Source organism: Sprattus sprattus, assembly GCF_963457725.1.
Source record: "Sprattus sprattus genome assembly, chromosome: 4".
Classification (NCBI taxonomy): Eukaryota; Metazoa; Chordata; class Actinopteri; order Clupeiformes; family Clupeidae; genus Sprattus; species Sprattus sprattus.
This window is the reverse complement of record NC_137923.1, coordinates 38,791,213-38,816,901: the sequence shown is the minus strand read 5'-3', so window position 1 is coordinate 38,816,901 and position 25,689 is coordinate 38,791,213. Positions and strand designations below refer to the sequence as shown.

General features: G+C 41.3%; 3 protein-coding genes across 3 annotated transcripts; all 3 read left to right on the top strand.

Moving 5' to 3' along the window:
• Positions 1-423: 423 nt before the first annotated feature.
• mcl1a (MCL1 apoptosis regulator, BCL2 family member a) lies at positions 424-3,267 on the top strand. The gene is made up of 3 exons (XM_080837566.1): positions 424-1,022; positions 2,014-2,264; positions 2,541-3,267. Exons 1-3 carry the CDS (start codon positions 527-529, stop codon positions 2,655-2,657), a joined length of 864 nt encoding a protein of 287 aa, XP_080693692.1. The 5' UTR covers positions 424-526; the 3' UTR covers positions 2,658-3,267.
• Positions 3,268-10,395: 7,128 nt separating this feature from the next.
• On the top strand, positions 10,396-18,346 carry hcn3 (hyperpolarization activated cyclic nucleotide-gated potassium channel 3; the record flags this gene model as incomplete). Its single annotated transcript, XM_080836312.1, has 9 exons — positions 10,396-10,607; positions 12,622-12,829; positions 13,773-13,997; positions 14,285-14,446; positions 14,554-14,772; positions 15,311-15,457; positions 15,784-16,024; positions 16,468-16,659; positions 18,150-18,346. The coding sequence occupies 9 exons, from the start codon at positions 10,396-10,398 to the stop codon at positions 18,344-18,346; spliced, it is 1,803 nt and encodes a 600-aa protein (XP_080692438.1).
• A 1,222-nt stretch (positions 18,347-19,568) lies between these two features.
• ndufv1 (NADH:ubiquinone oxidoreductase core subunit V1) lies at positions 19,569-25,193 on the top strand. Its single transcript, XM_080836917.1, has 11 exons — positions 19,569-19,675; positions 21,033-21,158; positions 21,512-21,594; positions 21,863-22,033; positions 22,270-22,453; positions 22,657-22,846; positions 22,961-23,173; positions 23,629-23,795; positions 24,085-24,166; positions 24,352-24,497; positions 24,766-25,193. The coding sequence occupies exons 2-11, from the start codon at positions 21,039-21,041 to the stop codon at positions 24,841-24,843; spliced, it is 1,434 nt and encodes a 477-aa protein (XP_080693043.1). The 5' UTR covers positions 19,569-19,675; positions 21,033-21,038; the 3' UTR covers positions 24,844-25,193.
• Positions 25,194-25,689: the final 496 nt, after the last annotated feature.

Genomic DNA, 25,689 nt, shown 5'->3' with positions numbered 1-25,689 from the left:
TATAAAACCATATCTCAAAAAGTATCAAATTGTTGCATAGTGTTACTTTAAATCTATTGTCACTATTAATCAATAATAGAAGTATTTCATATGGTCAGTTTTGCGTTCTGTCCATTTTAGGATACATATCCGTCTGTTAATTTTAGGATTCGGATATTTAATGAAACACAGACAGTTATTCAAAATATGTCAAACAAAAACGTTCACATGCTTTCTCAAAATCTGATAGACTCTTCATAAATAGATAGGCATAGCCGACATTAAGCCAAACCCTATTCTCCTCTTAACCAATAACCTCTGTTGTTGTCATACTGATGAACGGAAATACCATATAAGGGTTTACCGGCTTCTGACCACGCCCGTACGGTAGTTTATATATATCCGTACTTTAGAAATCCACTTCCGCTTCACTCTACCGTCGGAGTGTTGTCGAGGACAGGTCTTGAGTTTACCAATTTCGTAAGAAGCGCTTACGCTTTAAATACTCGTACTTCAACAGTACAACTTAAACTTCTCGACTGTAGTAATGAGTCTCTCAACAATGAAGCGCACGACCGCCAGTGTCGTCAGTTTGCTTTGTCCTCATTACACCGTTCAAAATGGAGTCGCGGACAACAAGGACTTTATGGAAGACATCGGAGCGCCCTCTGCAGCTCCAAACGCTGTATCTGGAGCAAAGTCGATTGGCTTGAAAACCGATAATGAACTGGATGGTTGTTCTGACGAAGTGGATAGTTCACCCCGAGTCTCATTTCCTGAGCGAAAAGCGTTAGGTTTTGATAGTGGTTTTCACAGTTCGGAAGACGATGGATCTTTGCCCACATCTCCGGACTCTCAGCCCTGTATACCAGAGTTCCCTACAGGAGAAACTGAACTCATGCGAGAAACGAGAGAACTAATTTTTGAGTTTTATTTGAGTTATACGGGTCTCTCGCGATCAGAACGGCGTCCACACAAAGCCATGGGAACTATGAGGAAGGTCGTAAACGACGTTTTAACAAAGCACGAGATTGCATTCAAAGGTAAGCCTTCGTAAGGTCACATTGTGGACTTTGCCTCTCGTATAAACAAGTTGCAAGTTGAGAAATGTCCGTGGCCTTTCTAGCTGACGCTAGGCGGAAGTGGCTTTATTTGCTCGCTTGGCAGTCGTTGGGTGGCCGTATTGTCCTTAGCCTACCCTGTGCCTCGCTAGCTTCACAGACAGTTTGTTCTCAAACAGTAACAAACGCTGGCAATTTGGTAAATAAAGGGTTCCATCGAGATGTGTGATGTTTATTTTGGCAATGTGTTGTATTGAATACATTGTTTCCCAGGTAGCAAGATAACATTTGCTAGCCACACTGATAAGTTACCCGACTTTGAAGTTGCACTTTGTCTGTAATTATGAGTAAAGCTCAAACCATATAACGGAAGGATTTTAACTTAAATTGCCGCAGAAAGCATAGTCCACCGTGGTCGTTGGCTAGCCTACATTTTTCAAATATTAAGAGGAACTGATATAATCATTTCAGTGAAACTTCGTCATTTCGAAAGTCCGCTTCTTGGAACTAGGGTCTAAATTCTGCGGAAATGTCTTATCAGTGCATTCAACGCGCGCAGGAAGCGGTCATTACTGCATGCCTTCGTTACATAGGCCCCTTGTGTAGTGTCTGTCAATATCAGCACGTACCAAGCAAAGTACAACGTAGAAAATTGGCTTACCTGTTGGAATTTGTGCCTGGTTATCATATTGGTCAGTTTTAACTCTCGAACACAGTGCCTTTTAGTTGGGCTAGTTCATAAGATTTCTGGTAGATTGTTTCTTTACTTTCAATTTCACATTGCTGTAGATGAATATCAATCAATCATTTAGGCCTCTTTTTTGATACAACCCTTGTACTTGAGGAAAAAAGTCTTTCTGTAATAACAAGAACCCCCATCTGTTTACATTTCCCTCATGTTGTAAGAATACCCCCATGCCTTTCCACAGTATGTCAATGTATAATTGCCTCATTCCTTCTGATGTTTCTGCAGGTATGGTGAGGAGGCTGGATCTGGACAACCATGGCGATAATATGTCCTTTGTGACGGATGTGGCTGAGAGTACATTTAGTGACGGCACCACTAACTGGGGTCGCATCGCCACATTAGTGGCCTTTGGGGCAGTGCTCAGTGGACACTTGAAGGGGGCTGGCAGGCCAGAGTGTGTAGAAATGGTTTCTAACCAGATCTCCTCATACCTGGCCCTCCAGAAGTATGACTGGCTCCTCAACAACAATGGATGGGTGAGTTGCCTTGATACCATGGAGATTCTTTTGGCTCTAGCAACAGTAATTTAGAACGAGGCAGGGTTGTGGTGATTGGAGGTGGAGCAGCATTGTGCTGGTTTCAGTTAAACTAAAATGATTTATTCATGGGAATACAGTTCCCTTTGAAAGTGTAAACTTCATGACATAAGAGTTTAGAGGAACCAGGCCTAAGAGTGTAGGAACTGTAACCAGTTCTTGTTTGGGTGAGTATAACTAAAGGTGCTTTTGCTTCCTCTTACTACTTCTCCACAGCATGGGTTCAGGGATTTCTTTTATGAGGAGGACCCGGAATCTGTGGTGAGAAACACCCTCATGGCAGTGGCAGGTTTCGCCGGCCTTGGAGCTGGACTGGCCTTTCTTATAAGGTGAAATGGACTCACAGCATCTGTCCATCATTGACATTCACAGCACAGCACAGAGACCACAAAAATGCTGGGATCACAAGGGAAATTAATAAGATCATAGATGTGTCCGTGGGAATTATATAATCTCTATGAGATTTAAATGCCCATTTGTCCCACACCCAGCTCCTGTGCGCTCACTGTGCTCCAGGCAGCAGCAGCTACAGAGAGGAGACCGTCTGCCGTAAAGTCGAGCTCGCCCTGAGGAATCGAACGCTAAGTTTGTGTTGACATTTGTCTTTAGAAAATTTATTTTTTATATAAGAGTTTAAAAATATAGTTTTTCTTATTCATCCCTCCCACCCCAACCAAATCTCCACAGTTGCAGCCATCTGTAATGAAGCGCCTGATGTTAGGTCATGCAAGTGGCAAGCTTTTAACTGGTCACTCCTGGATGAGTCACATGGCCCTGCCTGTATAATCACTCGCAACAGCACATGTCCTCCAGTCTATATTTGGACTGAGGTGAGAAACTCAACTTTGATTCATTTAAGGTTTGCTACACATTCTGCTTCGTTTTGTTTGAGTGGATTGTGACTTAATTGATTCTAATCAAGCACCTGAAAACGTATGTTGAATAGCAAGAGAAACAAAAAAAACTCCAAATATGTTGAAAATTAGTATATATATATATATTTATATATTTTTCAGTAAAATAAAAGAGTTTATTTTGTGAAGAATTGTTGTCTGGTGTTGTCATTTACTTGGCGAAGGTGTAGAAAACTGGGTTTAGAAGCGGTTTAGACCAGCCGGATGAAAATAGACACCTCCCTTTCATACTTGGTGACTCACATCCTCCACAGGAATGCTCCAAGTGTGTGAAGGGTCACTTCCCATGAACAACACGTTTGCACTGGTGGTTATTGGTCACTGGTTTTCTTTCAGGTTCCCAGAGGTATGAAAGTCCAGTTAATGATGGAAACTGAAGTATCTTATTACATATTGTTTAAGGGTTGTTTCAAAGCAAATTATATCATGAATTTTTAAAAATAGGAATTGTATGTGCTTTTTATGTGTGGATGTTGTTACCAGTGTGAAACATCACAGAACCGACTTGCTTTATGTGGTAAATGTAGGTTTCAGCCATCTCAAGAGAAATGTAAAGAAAATAGGTTAGAAGTGTGGAAAATGTGGTAAAATATTTCTGATGACCTGTTGCTCGTGTGTATATGTGGGATGCATGAGGGGAGGTTGGAAGTCTTGTTCCAGATGAAAATTTAAACATGACTGCTCGTGGTGAATGAGGAAGTTCAAGATACGTGACTGATATCCTGTGACCAAAGAGGGAAAAGCCCATTCACATCACCATTCCGACGAGACGTCTGCTCCTGTGAACACATACGGGTAGGATCGGTGAATGGTTTTGATATTCATGTTGTTTCACTAGATCTACATCATTGCCATGAAGATCTGTCTTCCTCTTCACATTTTCCATTGGAGGTAGCTTCTGTATCAAACTCCGTCTGTTGACTGTTTGAGGTGTTGCCACAGTAACATATTTAGAGAAGGCACAGATGGGAACGGCTGCTCCTCGAAGAACTCAAGCAGTTGCTAGGACAACAGTTCATGTAGTAAGCTTGCTTGCAGCAGACTATGCTCTGGCTTGCTTCCTGTAACTATGATGCACCCACTCCGCTCTTTCTCTGACCCACAAACCAATGTTTGCAAAACCGTGGAGGTTGATTCTCCATTTCTGAGAAGCCTGAGAAGTGTGAACTGAAACTAACACTCAAGAGCTTTCAGTAGTTATGTAACCTACTTCTGTTTTTTTTTATGCTTTCACCATATCTGTTTTTTCCTGTCTTGCCCCAGTACCTACGTCAACATAATGATTATGTTAAATTCCTTGACCGGTTTGGTGAAAGTTCATTCACTTCAGTATTCTCAAATGCCCACGACCACTGGAATTGTGTGTTTCTAAGCTAAGTTAATGGTCAATTTTTTTTTTCATAGTTTGTTCAGAAACAGACTAGACAAAAAACTAGAACGCCATAAAACCTAATACTACCACAACGAGTCAGTGCATTTTGCATATTGTACTGTTCTTGAGTTTAGAACACCACACAGTTTATTCCTCTTGCTTTATGAAATATTTCCTTTACTGAGCTGGGTAGGGAGTGTGCTTTTATTATCGACAATAAAAAATGCGATTGCTTTAAATGTCTTACCTGTGTAGATAATGACAGAAAAGGACACGTAACCATCTCATTTAGTTAAGTATTCAGTCTTTGGTTTTTGGTTGTCAAAGATGAACACTACTTTTCAAATGGTTGAGTCACATTTTCTGTTTCTGTAGTGGAAGACATGTAATTTAAAAGTGCCTCACGAGAATATAAACTTTATCAAATCCTTTTGAAGCCATGGTTGACCTTACAAGGTAAACTATCTGAACTTGTTCAGACCATCTGAGAAATACATCAAATTACATTTCAACCATATCAACCAAATACAAACACTAAATCTTCAGATGAGTGAAGGGGCAGAATAATCTAGATGCATGCATCATGTTCTTTATCTTTTTCACTAGTTTGTTTTCTTGTGAAAGTAGCATGTTAATTACACAAATTGGGTTTTATTTGTATTGTTCATTATTAGGATTATTCTTACTATTGGTAATAAGACAGCTAGGCGATTCCGGTACCTTACAGCGGAACCAAAACCTAAATGAGGTAAGTGCTGGTCTTTCCCGCAGTCAAATGTCAGTCACCCTTCATCGCACAACATCGTCCCACAGTCTCACTCTGTTGACATTGTTTTTTCAGGCCTCCATAACTTCCTGTTTCTGAAATACAACTCTGACATACACAATGGTGAATTTTTGTATGTCGTCTTACATAACTGCACCAGCCTACCCAATTCTCTCTATAAACTTCAGATTTCAGTGCGGAAGTGCAGACAGGTTGGCAGGATGAGGCAGGGGAATTTTGTTAGGTGGAGGGTTTTTATGTATGTGGGTGAGGTGAGGTGAGGTACTGTCCCTCCATTCTGAAAGTGTGTGCGTTTTGTTTTTTCATGAGGAAGTCATACATCACTAACCATGTGGAAATACAAATATTATTTTGTGGTCGTCCTATTTCACAGAGTCCACTGCAGATAGCCTATAACTGGTTCGATTGTGCCTTAGAACTGAAGAAACGAATCTGACTGGCTGAAAATTCTCCTGCCCTGTGAATCCATAAATCGTGATATTCCAACCCTAAATCTTTACTTGGTTGAAATGAAACTTAATCATAGATGTGTTCAATTTTAGTTGTTCAGTTCCTTTTGTTTGCAAACATATCAGACACTAACTACTTATTGAGTATTTCCTGGTAAGTTCTGATTGGTCTGTGCTCTTTCTGCCTATGCCCTAGCAACAGTACGCCCCAAAGGCTGTAAAAAGCAACAGAAAGCCTGTTTCTCAGAAGTCAGCTGACCAAATTCTCTGGGAGTCACATGACCAACTTTAAAGAGAAGTTGAAAAGACTGATGTTTACAAGGAAATTTTACGGATTATTTGTTTTCACTAGAAATGTGTCTCTCAGGGAATCTTCTTTAGTGAACTTATACTTTATATTTATAACCAAACATATATATATGTATCTCCTATCTTTATAAATGTATATCACACCAAATATATATAACTAAACATGGCTGTTTTGACAGACTTGTTGCAGGTATTAGTCTTAAAAGTCTTGTAAAACAAATGTAGTTGGAATACATTGTTTGTGGCCTATCTTATCAGTCAGATCATTCTATCACTGCGAAAAAAAAGTTACCTCTGCCAAAGGAGGAACAGGAAGAAATGTGCTTTTGTTAAATATATTCAAAGATATTGGCCAAACCCTGAGGGCTGACTTTTTATCACAGTAATATGTCATGTTTAACCTTTGTTACATCTGTTTTTTTTTTTATCTATGTCTATCACTCTGTCTCTGTGCCATAAAACATACCAATAAACTACAGCGGTATTTAAAGAATGTGTTGTCTTGCATTATTTTTAAGATTAAGAACAATGCAAAATCCTACAGTTTCAGTGACTTCAGGACATGCAGCCTCCCCCGAATAGTAATGTCAAAGTTGTACAAAGACTTCATTTAACGTTTTTGATTTTATTTAGATTTTTTTCTAAAAACTTTTGGAACTTCATTAGAGAGACTTGGACAAGTTTATCTTATAGCCAGTGGAAATCTCAGCATGGCGCCCTCTTCTGTTCAAACTAGTCACTTGCAACTGTTGCTGTTGTTTTTATTTACTGCATATGTATATCATAGCAGTTTCAACAAATAGTACATGATATTTCAGTTTAATTCATTCACATGAGAACAATGTAATCCCAAACTAAAAAACTATGATTTATAGTATTTATAGGAAACTAGTATAATTTACAGATAAGCACACCTGTTGCCCACTAGCTGCCCAGGCTACAGCGCCCTCCACAATTATTGGCACCCTTAGTGAATGTGACCAAAACAGGCTTTCACTCAAAATATTCACAAAAATCTTATCTTTTCATTGAAGTACAATTATTGAAATATATATATATATTTGTCATTACATAAAATATTTTTCTCCAAAACATGGGTGCCACAATTATTGGCTCCCCTAGAAAATCTTATAATTAAAATCTAACTGAAGTATATGACCAGTCATGTTTTACATTTTTAAGTTCACCTTTTTGTGGTCAACCATGACTTCCTGCTTCACAGGGGTGTAAATATGAGGTGACACAGGCCAAATACCCTTGGTCATTCATCAAAATGGGAAAGGCAAAAGAACACAGTGACAAAAAGTTGTTAAACTGCTGGATCCCGGATATAGGGATATAAGAAAATATCTAAACAGTTTGAAATACCCATATCCACAATCAGGGCAATAGTTAAAGAAGATTAAAGCGACAGGAGATGTATGGAATCAGCCTGGAAGAGGACCTGTCTGTAAATTGACCCCTACGCACCGTGTGGAGGATGGTTCGACTGGCAAAGTAATCTCCAACAATCACAGCTTGAGAATTGAGAGTTGAGCCCTGGGGTCAGAAAGTCTCCAAAACTACCATCAGACGCCACCTACAACACCTCAAGTTGTTTTAAAGGGTTGCCAGAATAAAGCCTCTGCTGTCAATCAACAACAAACTTGAGTTCCTACAGTTTGCCAAATGTAAGTCAGACTTTTATTTTAGAGTTATTTGTTCAGATGAGACCAAAATAAAGCTTGTCTGCATCAAACATCAAAGGTGGGTTTGGCGTTGACAGAAAGATAGCCATACCTCATACTCATTGTGAAGTATGGTGGCGGATCTTTGATGTTGTCAGGCTGTTTTTCTTCCAAAGGCCCTCGACATCTTGTTAGGATACCTGGTATCATGGACTCCATCAAATACCATATAATAATAAATGAAAACCTAACAGCCCCCTCTAGGAAGCTTAAAATGGGCCGAGGTTGGACTTTCCAGCAGGACAATGAATAAAAGCACACCTCAAAATCGACACAAAAATGGTTCACCGACAGCAGAATAAAGGTTTTGCCATGGCCATCACAGTCCCCAGACCTAAACCCCATAGAAAATGTGTGGGAAGAGCTGAAGCCAAATCTACAAGTGTTGACCTCAGAATCTGAAGGATCTGGAGAGATATTGTATGTAAAAATGGTCTCAGACCAACCTCATCACGCATTATAGGAGAAGACTCAGAGGTGTTATCTTAGTAAAGGGAGGCTGCTCAAAACATTAAATTAAGGGGTGCCAATAATTGTGGCACATCTGTTTTGGAGAATAATATTTATTTATTGTCAAAAAAAAAAATTCTTTCAATAATTTTACTTCAATGAAAAGGTAAGAATTTTGTGAATATTTTAAGTGAAAGACCAAGAGGCTAAACAGCAAAGACATATTTTATCACATTCACTATTGGTGCCAATATTTGTGCAGGGCACTGTGCACTGTGTGGGTCTGTCTGGAATGTGCCTTTGAGGTAGTTAAATCACTAGTGTTGTACCAAGGCTCCTTACTGCTGCTCTAAATATACAGATTTGGAAAGATACTCCGTAGGAAATCAGTGACGGTCTGTTGACCTTTCAATAAAGGGGGCATGTGTCCTACTGATGTTGATGCGTCAGATATGAGTCTTTTTAATTTGCCTACTTATGACAAATGCATTTCTACAGGGGATTTGTCAACTTGAGTTCCACCCCAATATCAAAAGCCCTGCTGCGATATAATTAATGCCCAGGGTGGACTCTACACAGGACTTGCAGCTGTCTCTGTGATCCAAAGCATGGGACCAGATCACTAGTAATATATGCAACAATTTGACACTTTTAGACTTATGGTTTTATAGGCAACTAGTTTTGGTACCTTACTCAAATTCATCTTGATAGCATATGGTCATGTGGAAGACAGATAAACACCTCTGTCTTTCACACTAGCCATCCAGGATATGCCATCCTGGGCTGGAACACCCTGCAAAAATGGAAGAAAAGCTTTCACAGCATGACATTGCAGCTATAGCCTACTGCCAAAAGACAACAGTTGTGTGTTGGCAGGCTTCCTTTAGTGTCAACTGGGCTGTTGGTGGTGTTTGCAAGGTTTTTGCAATGCAATGCAATCCTTTTGGGAAGTTAGCTTGCTAGTTTTGGAACAGAACTCTTTATTGCTGCTTTAAATAGAAGGAGAAAATTAGTAGAAACTTTACAAAACTTAACATCAGAACAATTCACTGACTTCCCTATCAGAACATACATTCTAACAACTGCAGGAGACCAAGGCCAAAGGAATTAGGCCATGCAGGTAATTAAGTCTCAGGTTCAGCAGGTCGGGGCTTTTGGAATGCATCCAGGAATAGGACACCACGCACTTTACTAAATGGATTTCTGGCACACTTGAAAGAAAACACCTAATTGATACCGACCGTCGTCGTCTCGCCCACAGTGAACAGGAAACACAGGGCAGTCTAGATAATAGATGTTTATGATTAACTATCATCAATAATTGTCCTTTCTCTCTGAGTACTATAATAAACTGTCTCAGGTACGAACAAGTCTGTGGCACATGTGCCCAGCGCCACCGACGCAACAGGCGTCACCGGGGGAGGGCTGAGAGCAAGCCGATTAAAGCACCTGTACAGTTACACACCTACGGGCACCAGCGAACGAGCGGGTATACACATTCCAATCTTTACGCGGGATGGTCGCCGAAGCGATCAGATGATCAATAGAGAAATTCCTGGAATAACAACAGAGCAACTGAGTGTGTATGTTTATGGAGTTCAAGATCATGGTCACCATGGTTTAACACGGAGGAAACCAAATCGACGCTAAAGGGCGCGTCAGGGAGCACACAAAACTTCTGGTGTTCACAAGGAGCTGCAGATTTTTTTGGGAAACTAAGGATTTGTTTGTTGTAGATAGTTCTGAATACTCTAATCACATTGGAAATGGATTACGATGGGCAACCTGTAGCCCCAAATGGGGATTCCAAAAAGTGCAGCAGAGGTAGATTATTCCCCCTCTGGCGCTCATCATCGCAGACATCAATGAGGGGCGAGGGCGCAGGAGAAGTGAGCAGGAGGCTGCTGTCTTTCGGGAACCAAAATCACCAACAGTCCTCAACACAACACAACTTCAAAATGACAGACTCCATGGAAGGATCTCAGACTTCTACAGTAACAACTTCCACAACCAGATGTGGCTCGACAACTGCCACTGCATATGATTTTAAGTACCCGGGCGAAATGCCAAGAACTCCATCGCCAGGCATAGACGAACAGGACCAGGGCATGCACAGTAGGACTACCACCTTCCAAATGCGGTTCAGTTCGATGCTCCTACCCGGAGTCAATAAATTCTCCCTACGAATGTTTGGTAGCGCTAAAGGAGTGGCTGCGGAACAACAGCGGGTAAAATCTTACAACGTGTGGATAATTCACCCATACAGCGACTTCAGGTAATTCAGAGGGCAGAGGTCATGAGGTATGAGAAAACAAAGGCAAAGAATAAATTACACTTAGTGTAGGCTACTGACACAGTCTGGAGAAGGAGTTTCATGGTCAAAATGAATGCACAGCTAACAAATCTGATGTAGGCCTATCATGACACAGTTTTTCTGTGGTTAGGAGACTGCTTGGTTCAACATATCCCTTATGGCTCAGAACAAGCATGTTCACAAGTAGACCATTTTCACAGAGGCAACAACATGTCCCTCTTTTCATGTTTTGTTGCCAGTTGAAAAAACACAGAAAAATAAGGGACCTTTTCATTGTGTATGTATATCTAATATATATATATTAGTATGCGCACAGATGCTGCTAGATATAAAGCTATGTTCACAGACAAGTTCAGTCATTCTGTAAAGAAATTAAATCTTAAAACTATTGATGGGCATTGGGCACTCATCTGTTTTCTCCAACAAGGGATGTCTCCTTGGGTTAATGGAAATATTGTGTCCACAGAACCCAGTTTTTGATTTGATGATGTTCAAACAGCCAAACCACTAACAGTTGGGTGTCCAAATATAATAAGGGGTGAGGGTGGAGGTGTCCTGGAGCATTTGGTTACCAGTTTCCTCTTTCACACTCTAAAGTTACCATTTATCAGGGCTGTTGCTATCAGTGCAGGCTACTATCAGGCCCTACATTGGTAAAAGCCATCTAATTTTAGAAGTGCCAAGTGAGATTGAGTACTGTGGCTGGTGTCAGTATACAAGCTGTATTGTCAATTTAGTGGATGAGAGGATTGTGTTTGTGAGTATCAGGAAAGATGACCTGGATTAGAAGACTTTGTGAGTCATTGTGTCTGGGCAATCCATGAGTGAATGGCTGTTAAACTCTTATGATATTCATTTTCAAAAAGCGCATCATGAAATGTTGAATTCACTTTTCTTTTTTTTTTTACATGGTTTCATCATCTTAACACTAGTCCTGGTTCAAGTCCAAACCATGAAGTAAATCAAGCACAGAACCTGCACAGTATGGCTGTCTGCTTGTCAGACAAGAGACCAGTGTTTTACAAAGGGCTCATAGATGGTTGTGATTATTTGTTTTACTTTTTTATTTAAATTACCCTTATAACATGAATAAACCCCAAATAGAAAATTGAAAAGTTATGTTCTTAAAACAGACCATGATATTGGATGGAAGCATATTGTGCCAAACTAATTTATTATTTTTGATTAAATATGCTTTTAATCTATACACTAAAACAGAAATGACTGTGGATTTATCGTCACCTTCTTTGAAATTCTTCTGATATTTATTTTAAGTCATATCGCATTGTGGTGTCATACTGTACCAACCACAGGATAAAATAATTTGTCTTTGACTAAATTTCACAAGGCTGTGCATAAAAGGCTCGTCTAATGTACTATATGAAGATCAGGTCAGTACAGGGCACTACAGCATTGTGAGTGCCTACAATACATTTATAATGAATGGTCCTGGGATTTATGACTGAATATTCTGTTTCAGGAATGTTGGGTCGTCCAGAATTTACAATCAGCCAGTGAGACTTGCTGGGCTGCCCTGACCTACTCTCAGTGCAAAGAGCTGTGATGTCAGGGTTGTGGTCTTTGGCTTGAAAATTACACCCAGACAGTGTGTGAGGGTTGCCAGATTCCACAAGAGACATTTTTCTACTGTGATATAGATTTTAAGGGAATTTTCTTTTTTGGTCCTGCTGTCACTTTAGAAACATTTTAATTTACCTGTGTGAACACTATCCCTTTTTTTAGTTGATGATAGTAATTCATTTTTTTGTGGATTCTGGAGTTGTATCTAAAGGGTTTAAACCTGCCTTCCAGCTGGGACCATTCTGCCATATACAGTATTTGTAACACATTTCAGTACATAGCTGTTTTCTAAAGTGGGTGAGATCTAGACTAGATGAAAAATTGTCTGTGGCTGGGTGTCTCCTACTGGTGGCTTGTCTTACTTTTTTCCCGACAATGTCCTGAGATCTAATAGGTTCTACTGGGACCTGGTTATGCTGTTCCTGATGATGGGAAACCTGATCATCCTGCCATGGGGCATCACCTTCTTTGAAGACCAGAACACGGCACCGTGGATCACATTTAATGTGGCCTCGGACACACTTTTCCTTCTGGACCTGATCTTCAACTTTCGCACAGGTGTTCTGGAAGGCGATGGTGCTCAGATCATCTTGGACCCACGGGTAAAATCTTAGGCCCAATCTCAATACTTCCCCTTACCCCTTATCTTCCCCCTTACCCTTGAAATTGCGCGTTCATGTGAGAGCTAGTGGTGTCTCAATACCCAATTTGATCAAGATTAAGGGATAAGATTGAGTGCTATGTACCCCTTATTTTTAAGATGATTTTAGAGCTCACTTGAGAGCTCACTTACCTCCAAGGGCTATCCCAGAGCACATAACGAAACCAGTTCGGGAATTTTCAAAAAAACATGGCTGCTTGAAGCGAGGAATATTTTACATGAATAAAGCTATCTACACAACTTTTTATATGTTTATAATGACTCGGTTTGATCTGAAATGTACTACACGAACGATGCATAGTATTGTAGGTCTTAACTGAAGCTTTCAAACAGTAGTTTTAGGATACAATTAGCGCGTGTACCACCACTCCATTGGCTTATATGGTAGCTTGCCAGCTAGATGCTACATACACTACATGTAAGTATTTTTGGCTTATAATTAATTTAAAAATGACGACAGTCTTGTTTCGTGCTCTACACAGTTGTATACATATATATTTGCAACCATGTTCTTCATTAGACTTTTTTTAAATCGCTAGTTTCATAGCTCATACAGTCACGCATGACGTACCCGAAACCGAGTGGCGTCTCATTTCATAGGGGAAAGTTTTCAGCCCTTGGCCCTTACACTTGCAAGTGCTAGGGTTAAGACAAGACAAAGAGAAAGTAAAAGGGGCAAGGGGAAGAATCGAGATTCGGCCTTACTCTCGAAGTCTACCCTTTACTTAAGATTTTTGCAGCCTCTGCACTTCTCTGAAAATTCTGCAACTGCATTTTGAGTAGGACAATATTAGGCTTACGCTGTATGCTTTTTGAACAGAGTAGCTTATGGGTGATTATGTACAGGAATTGGATAAATAATAACAAGACATGTGGGCCCTCAGGTGATACGTAGTCGGTACCTGCATGGCTGGTTCCTAGTGGACTTCATTTCCTCCTTTCCAGTGGACTACGTCTTTCGGCTGGTTGATCTGAGGGCCCGAATGGAGTCAGCGGAGGTGTACCGCACCGCACGGGCGCTGCGAATCGTCCGCTTCACTAAAATCCTGAGCCTGCTGCGCCTTCTCAGGCTCTCCAGACTCATCCGCTACATCCACCAGTGGGAGGAGGTGAGAAAGGAGGAGTACAGGAGGGAAGGGAGGGAAAAGATAAGGGAAGGATGGAGGAGGACAGAGAGGTCAAGGACAAATGAAGACTCATTTGGTACATGCACGAATGAGAGGAAGTGGGGGTGGAGGAGGGAAGAAAGGAAGAGCTTATGTAAAGGATAGAGGCATAAAAAGATGACGTATGAGTCCTGGAGGACAGAGAGAGAGAGAGACAGAGAGGAAGGGAGAGAGAGGAAGACAAGGATGAAATAAACTGTGACCTTGGTCTCTGCCTGTGTGCCGTCCAGATGTTCCATATGACCTATGACCTTGCGAGTGCGGTGGTGCAGATAGTGAACCTGATTGGCATGATGATGTTGCTGTGCCACTGGGATGGCTGCCTGCAGTTCATAGTGCCCATGATGCAGGACTTCCCGTCTGATTGCTGGGTCACCAAAAACAACATGGTGGTGAGTTGGACAGCTGCGTGTGTGTCTGTATATGTGAGTGCATTAGTTACAGCTATGAAAGCACTTTTCACTTTTTCATCTCTTTTTCCTGTCCTTCCATCACTAAGAATGCCAGTTGGCAGCTACAGTACTCCTATGCCTTCTTCATGTCTATGAGCCACATGTTGTGCATCGGGTACGGGGCACAGGCACCGGAATCTTTGACAGATGTCTGGCTGACCATGATCAGCATGATCATTGGCGCTACCTGTTATGCCATGTTTTTGGGTACTGCTACCAACCTGATTCAATCTCTGGACTCATCCCGTCGACAGTACCAGGAGAAGGTGAGGATGCACAAACAAACTGTGACATCTTGGAAAATGTACTGACATGATACAACATTCACAGTTAAACCCTAAATAACAATTTAGAGCAGGGGTCCAAACTCAGGCCCGCGGGCGAATTCCGGCCCCCCAAGCGATTTTATCCGACCCACAAAGTTCCATTGATTTAAATGGGCCACCCCGACGTTTACCGTCAAAATCTGGCCCCCCTATGACCAGACTGGACCCCTGATTTAGAGTAACAATGCCAGGTTTCATCAAGACAGACAACCTGTACTACTGTATAAAGCTGTCAGGAAATAAGAAGCGGGGCAATTTTGTGTGCATGCAGCTTGCTGCTAGGTTCAGAGGCATCTACCCAAACAAATGAATCAGCATTAACCCATGCCATCTCAGCATGGCATAATCAGATCTACTTATCGAGTTATTAAAAGGATTAATCCATTTGCTTAAACACACACACGTGCATAGAGATTATGTCTCTGTAATATAAACTCAACATGAAGATTTAAGATGATGTTTTGTGTTTTTCTTTTAGTATAAGCAGGTGGAACAGTACATGTCATTCCACAAGCTTCCCGCTGACCTGCGGCAGAAGATACATGAGTACTATGAGCACCGCTTCCAGGGCAAGATGTTCGATGAGGACAACATTTTAGGAGAGCTCAGTGATCCACTCAAAGAGGTCTTTCACATGCATTTAAATTGGCTTAACTATCATCAAATTTGAATCTGTAACATTATGATTATCTCCAGGAGAAGCTCAGCTCTTCCTGTTTGTCCTTGACATTTTGTCTCCCTTTCTAATACATTTTAGCTTTGTTAACCTTTTTTTTTTCTTTCCTTTTAATACTGCACTCCTATCCTCCTGTAATCAGCGCTGCCTGCCTTTTATCTGTCCATCTGCCAGTATTATTTGTGTCTTGTCATGTATTATTTGTGTCTTGCCATGCACAAGCTGTCCTCTCATCTCATTCGTGTCCTTTTGTCCATGTCTGTCCATGTCCACAGGAGATAAAGGGCTTCAACTGCCGTGAGTTGGTGGCCAACATGCCATTCTTCGCTAACATTGACCCCCATTTCGTGACTGTGGTGCTGACCAAATTGTGCTTTGAGGTGTTTCTCCCATATGACGTCATCATACGGGAAGGAACGCTAGGCTGCAAGATGTACTTCATACAACACGGCTGTGTCACAGTTATAACCAGTGACAAGAAGGAGAAGCAGCTCAGTGATGGCTCATACTTTGGGGGTATGCTCCATTTTTGGTGGATCTAAAGTTTGGTAAACAAGCTCCATTGAAACGTTTGGTAAACAAGCTTCATGGAAACCTGACTTAGCCGCCTCTGGTCTAGAAACGCCTCTGGTCTGATTATTATAGACATGTACTTCATTAAATGTATATCATGCACCATATGTGAGATCCTATATGTCCTTGAATGTCTAGCATGTGTGTCTCAGTGAAAGGGGCACTGCTAAGAATTCTGGGGCCCCCTGACAGAAAGCATTTAAAAAAAAATTAAATATCAGATTTTAATACGTTGTTGATGCTGCAGTTGTAGATTATGTCTCATATAATCAATATTTTATCATGCCTGGCAGTGACACTGAAAAAAACCCTAAACGATACCCTATACAATCATAACTCTACTTCTCTCTCTTTCTCTCTTTCTCTCTCTCTCTCCTCCCATCCAGAGATCTGTTTATTGACTCGTGGACGCCGCACGGCCAGTGTGAATGCAGAAACATACTGCCGCCTCTACTCCCTGAGTGTGGACAGTTTCAACGAGGTCCTGGAGGAGCATCCATTGTTACGCAGAGCTTTTGAGAGCATTGCTATGGAGCGCATTGACCGCCCAGACATTTCTATCCTTCCACCAGAGAAATGCAGACAGAGAAAAAAGGAGGGAGAGAGAGACATAAAGACAGAGAAGGAGAGTGAGGGAGAGGATGAAAGCATGCAGTGATGGAGACAAGCAAGGAAGAACTACCACTGTGTGGGTGGGGCAAGATGCCTTCAATGAAACTTGTCTTCTATCACACCTCACTGAACCACAACATTAGGTTTGAATAGTACACAACACACATGTATTTAGTTGCTAATCAATATATGCCCTAGACTGAAACTGGAACTATCTTTCACTGAATATAGAGAACAGGAAAGACGACAAGAAAATGAACAAGAGAGTTTCTTTGCATACAATGCAGATGCCTTCCTCCTCATTGACTGTTCTGAACTGATATTCTGCTATCTGTGTGCATGTTTTAAATTTATCGCTGTGATTATTGGAAATTGGAACAGCCAGTCCACCACAGACACAGACTTTTCAGTATTAACATTTTTCAATATACTTTAAATGAATGCTACAACTGTGTTTTATTTTATTATTATTTCTTGCAATATTTCAACACCATCAACAGTCTGTTCTCAGTGGACTTCAAATGAATGCTAAAACTTTGTTTTATTTTATTATTATTTCTTGCAATATTTAAACACCATCAACAGTCTCTCTATAGGAAATAAGGCTGGTCACAGTGACCTCTACTCACAAATAGACTTAAAAACAATTGCTTTTATCTTCCAGTTTTTCTCTTACAAGATACATTTTATGATAGCCAGAAAGAAACATTATCATATAAGGCAACTGTCACTTCTTAGAACTGTGATACCCAAGTTCAATGTTTAAAATAGTCCTATGAAGTTATTATATCATACAGGAAATTTTAAATACTTTCTGAAAATTGTCATTAGGGCAGTGTGCATATAATTGGACTGAACTGGCATATATGTAGCCTACGTCAGTGTGCTTAAATAGTATCTGCATCTGAGGTGTAGGCCTAGAGTAAGGTGACCAGCTTTCTGAAATGAAAATCTGGGACATTTCCAGTTCGGCAGTCAATATGTCACTAAAATATCCACTGTTTTAATCTATGAAATAAAAAAGGGACATTTCCGGTATTATGTATTTTGACCATGATAATGTTTGAATATTTTTGTATGAAATGAATAAGGAATGTATTTACAGAATAGCCATTGATTTATCTGAGACGGGGGTTAGTAACCGTTGGAATTTGAAATAAGAGGGTGTCACCTCACGTTGACCCAAGGAAAATAATTGGTGTGGTATCAGATACAGTATCGCCTTCTGATTTGAGTGGAGTCAGATGGGAGGTCAAACCTCTATGGGTCAACCAAACAGGGCATAGGTGGGAGGTGTTAGGTAACCTTTTAAGTATGTTGGCACGAATATATGTGGCAGATCAATTTCCGGTATTCATCTCTTTATTGTGACTTAAATTCTAAAATAAATCTCTCCGTTTGGTGCCTCTCTATGAGCGGCGGCATGTCCCACTCACTTTGACCACCTTTAGTGCAGGGGTCACGGACGAGGCGGTCCTTGCGGCCCTTGAACTTTTGTTCGAGGACGTAAGGGGGGGCACCAGGATACCGGATGAGGACGGCCTCTGGTGCTGCAAGCGGCGCTACGCCGTCAAGCTGCGTCCCGTGCCCGGCGGCGGCCCTGGGGAGGTTTTACCCCCCCCCCCCCCCCAGTTTCATCGCCAACCGGGCTAGGCTAGACAACCCAGGGCAGCCACGGGCATGCTGGCGGTGCGGGCAGGTGGGCCACATAAATCACGTAACCCCACCCCTGCTTGTGGATTCACTTGACACTTGCAAGCTTCTGGTCGAGACTTATCACCACAAAGCACAAGGACACAATTATTTCAATGAAAGGTTATTATTTCCAACCATGTTGGTTTCTTATTTAGTTTGCTATATTTTTACTATTCAAACTCTTTCATGTATGTTTTCATGGAAAACAATGATATTTGTAAGTGACCCTAAACATTTTAATGGCAGTGTTTATGTAAAATAGTATCATATTATGCAACAACACTGACCTTTGCTGTATTTTTAAAACCAAGCCACTCCACCATACTTCATTGCACAGATTAGCAACTACCATCATCTGAGAGGGTGATATATGCTGTTCATTATCCCTAATTTTGACGTCCCAAAAATATGACTTCCGTGCAAAAGAGGATGTATGGTCACCCTATATGAAGTTGCTATATATGGTCACCCTATACAACCCTATTTTTTAAAGTTAAAAACTGGGATATTTCCCGGAAACAGGTCCAGCTGGAGACATGGCACTGGCACTGTCCATTGAAACGGGCATGTCTGGTCGCCCTAATCTACAGTAATGCTGGACGATTGGGGAAAACTAGGCAGCTTTAACTGTTATCATGAGTAGGCTACAGTTAAAAAAATATCTGGTATCATAATAAGGGACGAAATACCTGTTAACACATCATTTGCACGTCACATATTAAGACCTATGTGCAAATTCCCAGGTGTATAAAGAGCACATCAGGTTGTATGGATTAAGAGATGTTGTCTCGAAGGCATTAATAAGTAGCCAATGCTGGGACAAAAGCATTGTGCCAAAAGAAATGCATGTCTTTCATCAACAAAACACCAATAAAAAAGCCTGAAAGAAAAGGGACTTAAAATGTCATCAGACTATCCAGGCATAGGTCCTTGAAGATGATAGTGATGCTGATAACAGTCAGGAACAATTGTCTAAGTGTAATGTGGATAGGCTTTATTTGCAGTCTATTTGAGCTTGAAGTAAGATTTGAAGGGACGTTATTCCCTTAACCTGGTCTTGATGGACAAGCAGACAGTTATCCAATCCCCTTATTTAATGAAGATTAGCATTAGTCATGAGAAGGGTGGAACCTGAGAACGCTTCTGTAACAAACCGCATGACCCTCTTCACAACACGGCTCGTCACACCAATCGGACTAGTTCCTGGTCGCGAAAGGATCACTTCCGCTACTCGTTTTGTAAGCACAGATTTCTGAGTCCGACACGATTTAAGGATTCAGAACCACGGTAAGAATTAATTTACACTTGTAACTTATGTCGTATTACTTCTTAACTTTTCTGTCTGATAACAATTTCTACTTGCCGCAGAGGCAGTGTGTTACTGTATAGTCTAGAAAGTGCAGCTAGCTAATGATATCTTGTCATCCAAATTCGCCTTACATGAAAGTGAATATGGAGGTCACCGCTCCATGTTTTAAGTTAGATCAGAAGTTGTTGTCGGTGGCGAATTAAACATTACGGCCTGATGCTCTCTGATATTTTAATGCCTGTATAAATATTAGGGCATTTGTCTATTAATGTGCTTCACGTTTGTTCGGCATTTTGTAAGAGGGTCACTTTTGCCACTGTGTTAGCTAGTTGTGCTAGCATAGGTGGCAGCTTGACATTACATTGGTGTTCGACGATGGCTTATGAGAATAAAGTAGGATTGGTAGAAAACACCACCTCACATGACGTTAATACATTTAACGTATTGCGTTCTTCCTTGAATTTCTTACAGTTATCTCTATCATGTTTTCAAATGCCGTGAACAAACTGAATTGTTTATTTCACTCTTCAAATGATTATTCATTTACGTTTTCATGTAACTGACTCATGTGACAGCCTGTGTTCACTTTAGTTGCGCATGGCATTATGTATGATGCAAGGTCTAAAGAGGGGCTCCAACAGTTGTTATGCAAACTGATTTGCGTAGGACAGTGGTATGTAAACATGTTTGGGATTAAAGTAACACTATGCTAAATGTGACACTTTTTGAGGTATGGTTTTTTTAGGCAACTAGTTTGGTACCATCCTCAAATTCAGTTTGATAGCATATGGTTATGTGAAGGACAAATGAACACCTCTGTCTTCCCCACTAGCCATCCAGGATATGTCCTACCTAGTTCTGTGTACCGGGCTTGAACACCCTGCTAAAATGGAAGAAAAGCTTTCACACGCATGACATTGCCAGCTATACTGCCAAAAGACACCAGTTAGTGTGTTGGCAAGCTTCTATCAGTGACGGCTTGGATGTTGGTGGTGTTTGCAAGGTTTTTGCATGCCTTTTAGGTAGTTAGCTTACTAGTTTTGGAACAGAACTCTGTATTTCTGCTTTAAGAGACGGTGGTAAAGATGATGCATGTGTGTCTGTGTCTGTCATAGATGGTATAATTGCGAATTCTTATAGTTGGTAGGATTTTTTTTCTAGGATAAGCTGTTGAATATTGCCATGTTATGTAGCTGTGTTAAAAAACAGCTTTTGCTGATGGAAGTGGATATGTATATTTTTCTCGAAATGGCTTAAATTTAACTTCAGCTTAATACCTCAAAGGCACTTTTTGTTTACAATTGTTTGTTATTTTGTAAATGTTGGTTACTTTAGGTTAGGATGCTGACTTTGTCTCGCGTGCTGGTCAGCGGTGCTGCACGCGCTCCAGCTGCTGCAGCTGCTGCCAGTCAGTGCACAGCAACAACAATCACGCGTTTCAACAGCACCGCCGCTCAACAGGTAAATGGGGAACAGGATGTCTGTGTCTGTAAAGCCTCAGGTAAAATAGCAAAATAAGATGTTATCAGCAGGAACAAATCATTTTGAATGTAGTTCAACATAACCACATGACTGCTTTGTGCTATACGTATTTAACCCCAACCAATAACACAACTTAAACGTTAATTTAAAACACATAGTAGACCACTTAAGGAACATACAGGGAAATTGCAACACACACTTATTTTACACACTCTCAAACCAAAAATAGCTGAAATGTGTGTTCTGCCCTGGCAGCTGATATAAATTAGCTTAAGCAAGATTACTATGAGTGCCCATTTGTACCTGGCTGCAACCTGTTACTCTTTGTACAGGAAAAACCTAAGAAGACAAAGTTCGGCCCTTTGGCTGACCAAGACAGAATCTTCACCAATTTGTATGGCAGACATGACTGGAGGTAGGCTTCTTAAATGCATCATGGCATGTGCACCAGCGTGAGCACAAACAAGTCAGCAACAAGCGCCAGATGACAATGGAATGATGCATAATTATAGATTTAAATGTACTTTAAGTTGAAACAATTTCAGGTGTTTTAAAAACCAGTCTTATTAAATAGTACATGTCACAGCTGACTGGTTTTAATTAATGGGGACAAAAGATTATCTTGTGAAATTCCACTTATATGACCCACTCCTTATTACATTTGACTGTGATATTGTTCTCAGGCTGAAGGGAGCACTGAGTCGTGGCGACTGGTACAAGACCAAAGAAATCCTTCTGAAGGGGGTGGACTGGATCCTCAATGAGGTCAAGACCTCTGGGCTCCGGGGCCGAGGAGGTGCAGGCTTCCCCACTGGCATGAAATGGGGCTTCATGAACAAACCCAGCGATGGCAGGTCTGTAGCTCCTGATCTCCTGATCACATGAACAGATGCATTTCAAATGCAATTAAGATTTGTGTACCAACCCCTCATACTTATGCACTTATTCTATAGGGGGGTGTGTGATTTTCTGGACACAATGGGAGAGGGCTGTGTCTATACACCCAGCCCATTACACACTCACACACACACACACACACACACTATGTTTTGAAACGTTCTCCCTCTCTGGCTTCCCCTTTATCCTTCAGGCCTAAGTACCTGGTGGTGAATGCTGATGAAGGTGAGCCTGGCACCTGCAAAGACAGGGAGATCATGCGCCACGACCCCCACAAGCTGGTGGAGGGCTGCCTGGTGGCTGGCAGGGCCATGGGTGCCCGCGCTGCCTACATCTACATCCGCGGAGAGTTCTACAACGAGTCCTCCAACCTTCAGGTAAGGAATACGAGATACTACCTGCTAAGACAACTATAATGCCATTTGTTTATATCTAACAGTATGTGAAATCCTGCTTGTGGTTTGTCGTCTATGCTGCACTGCGTTTCTTTACAACTGGGGCTAGAATGGCTGAGGTAAATTCTTTATTTTCCTTCTTCACTCTTTTTCGTCCATCCAACCTGTTGGGTTGTTCTCTACAGGTGGCTATCAACGAGGCCTATGCTGCTGGTCTTATTGGCAAGAACGCTTGTGGCTCCGACTATGACTTTGACGTGTATGTGATGCGCGGCGCTGGTGCCTACATCTGCGGAGAAGAGACCGCTCTCATCGAGTCCATTGAGGGCAAACAGGGCAAGCCACGCTTAAAGCCTCCCTTCCCTGCTGACGTAGGTAAGAACTACAACAGTAGTGTGATGGTCCTGCTCAGCGCGCTCAGCAATATATGCTTTACGTATAGAATTGAGGCCTGGTTATGAGATGTGTACCCTTTCTCTTGTGTTGCAGGTGTGTTTGGTTGCCCAACAACTGTCGCCAACGTAGAAACCGTGGCGGTGGCACCCACCATTTGCCGTCGTGGTGGCTCATGGTTTGTAGGCATGGGTCGTGAGAGGAATTCTGGGACGAAGCTGTTTAATATCTCTGGACATGTGAACACCCCTTGCACAGTGGAGGAGGAGATGTCCATCCCCCTGAAGGAGCTTATTGAGAGGCATGCAGGTACCTACTTGGAATTAGAATAGAATTTATATTTCATATTTAGGAGCTCTCACTAACCCTATGCATATATACTTGTTTTGCTGTAGTGATAGTCTGTACACCAAACTGAAGTACACTCTGCTGTCATTGCACTCTGCTGTTAATTTCACTCCTGTTCCAAAAAGTGAGCACACCAGGTCATTCTCAAACTTGTTAATTAGCTGTGAATAATTGAACAGGCCTTAACATTTAGTTTTTTTTTTGCCAGTCCTGAGCCTTACATAGTGCTGATTAGCAGTTTTGCAAATTTGTTGTGATTTTATTGATAATGACTTGACACATGCAGGCAACCACCGGTGGCAGGTGGTACCATCTTCTTGCAGTGGGTAGATGAGCAAGCTGCATAGTGCATATAGATATGTGATTTTGTGTATTTGTTTGTTCATTGGCTCACTCTCACTCCTCCCATCCTGTAGGTGGAGTGCGTGGGGGATGGGATAACCTGCTGTGTGTGATTCCCGGTGGCTCGTCTACTCCCCTTATTCCTCGTCATGTCTGTGATGATGTACTAATGGACTTTGACGGCCTGCTCCAGGCTCAAACTGGCCTGGGCACAGCCGCCCTCATTGTCATGGACAAGTCTGTGAGTGTCCGTCTCATTGATTGGTCACACACAAACTCACACATACAGACACTCACACATACACACACTCACACACACACGTACTTACTGTTTGGGTTGACCTGATATGTTAGTCTTGACTGAACCAAAGTCGTCTACTTAAGCACCAACCTCATATACACTGTAGGTTCATGTACATTATAGACACATAGGTTACAACAGCATCAGAACATGAAGTAATCTTTTACTTTGAAGTTCTCTTTTTATAACTGTCTGTGTTCTTATGGCTTGTTTTCCTTTGTGACAACAGACGGATGTAATTAGAGCCATCGCCCGTCTGATTGAGTTCTACAAGCATGAGAGCTGTGGCCAGTGTACGCCTTGCAGAGAGGGTAAGATAATTATTGTGCCTGTCAAAGAATTGTGTGTGATGTCCTCAATCACACACACACACACACACACAATCATACTTGCTCACCACAGTCTGGCTTTTCCTTTCACGTCATTCATTCTGTACATCCTTATGTCTATTTGAGATATAACTTTCATACTTGACTGTCTATCCGCCATTGTACAGGTGTGGACTGGATGAATAACATGATGTGGAGGTTTGTGAAGGGCGATGCCCGTGAGGCGGAGATTGATATGATCTGGGAAATCAGCAAGCAAATTGAGGGTCACACTATCTGTGCTCTGGGCGATGGTGCTGCCTGGCCTGTGCAGGTACTATGATATGTTTTAGATAGAAAAAAATGTAATTGATCGCATTATGCATACAAGTGATATTTTGGTGAAGGATAGATTCCTGAAGTAAAACTCTAATAGTGGAGCACAGGCACAAAGTTCCTACCACCACCAACACCTGTGTACACACACACACACACACACACACACTCACACACACTTATATGTTTAGAAACGTTCTCCCAGAGAAATATCATGACCTTGATTTTCTTTATTATAATCTCTCTCTCTGTCTGTTTTTCACCAGGGATTGATCCGTCACTTTCGCCCTGTAATGGAGAGCCGCATCACAGAATTTAAACAGAAGCAGCAAGCCAGGGCTTAAATCTTATCACAAATAGATACGTGTGGATGCACATCTTACCATTAATGTTATTTAAGTGAATTTCATGCCCCACCTCTGTAACCCACCGTGATGCCTGCATTTTCCGCCTTGTCTGTTCAAAGATCCTTAAATGTAGATTTAGATGCTCGGATCATGGGCAATGCCAACTCATCATGCCAACCCATAATATCACTCTAAGCCTTTGACTATTCTAGGATTATGTAAGTAAGTAAGTAAATACATAAATGAATGAGTTGAACTGCTCCTGTGTCTGTATTTAAAACATTCTGTGTGTTTTTAAAGATATGAAATTCTTCTACAATTCATAAATCCTGCTGGAAAAAGAAAAATCTTGTTTTGTGTATCAGTGATTTCAATGTCTGGTCAGGGTCAAGGCTGAATTTCATCGGTGAAATGGCCACCTTGGCACAAATTTGTTTAAATTAAGTGAAATATAAATACATTTTTCTGTAACAGTGATCGTGATCATGACACATGACACTAACATCATGTTTTGGTCTCATGCTCGAAACCGGTCCACCCGACAAATGTGGTTAATGACATGTATTTAATCACCAGATCATATATTTATTATGTGATAATGTGTCTACATTATTCTGTCTTGGGTACTGTATATTAGATGTTGGTTAATTGAAACATTAATCACATATAAAACGTTTGCCTGTTTTAACAAGTGACTGAAAAAACCCTGGTAAGTATCTCACTGAAACACATGCGTTTCCTAAAGGTTGGGATGTACAAATAATGTAATAAAGCAATTCATTGAGGTTATTCATTTTGTGTGATGGCTGTGTTGTGGCTGGTCTACAAAACACAAAACCTGTA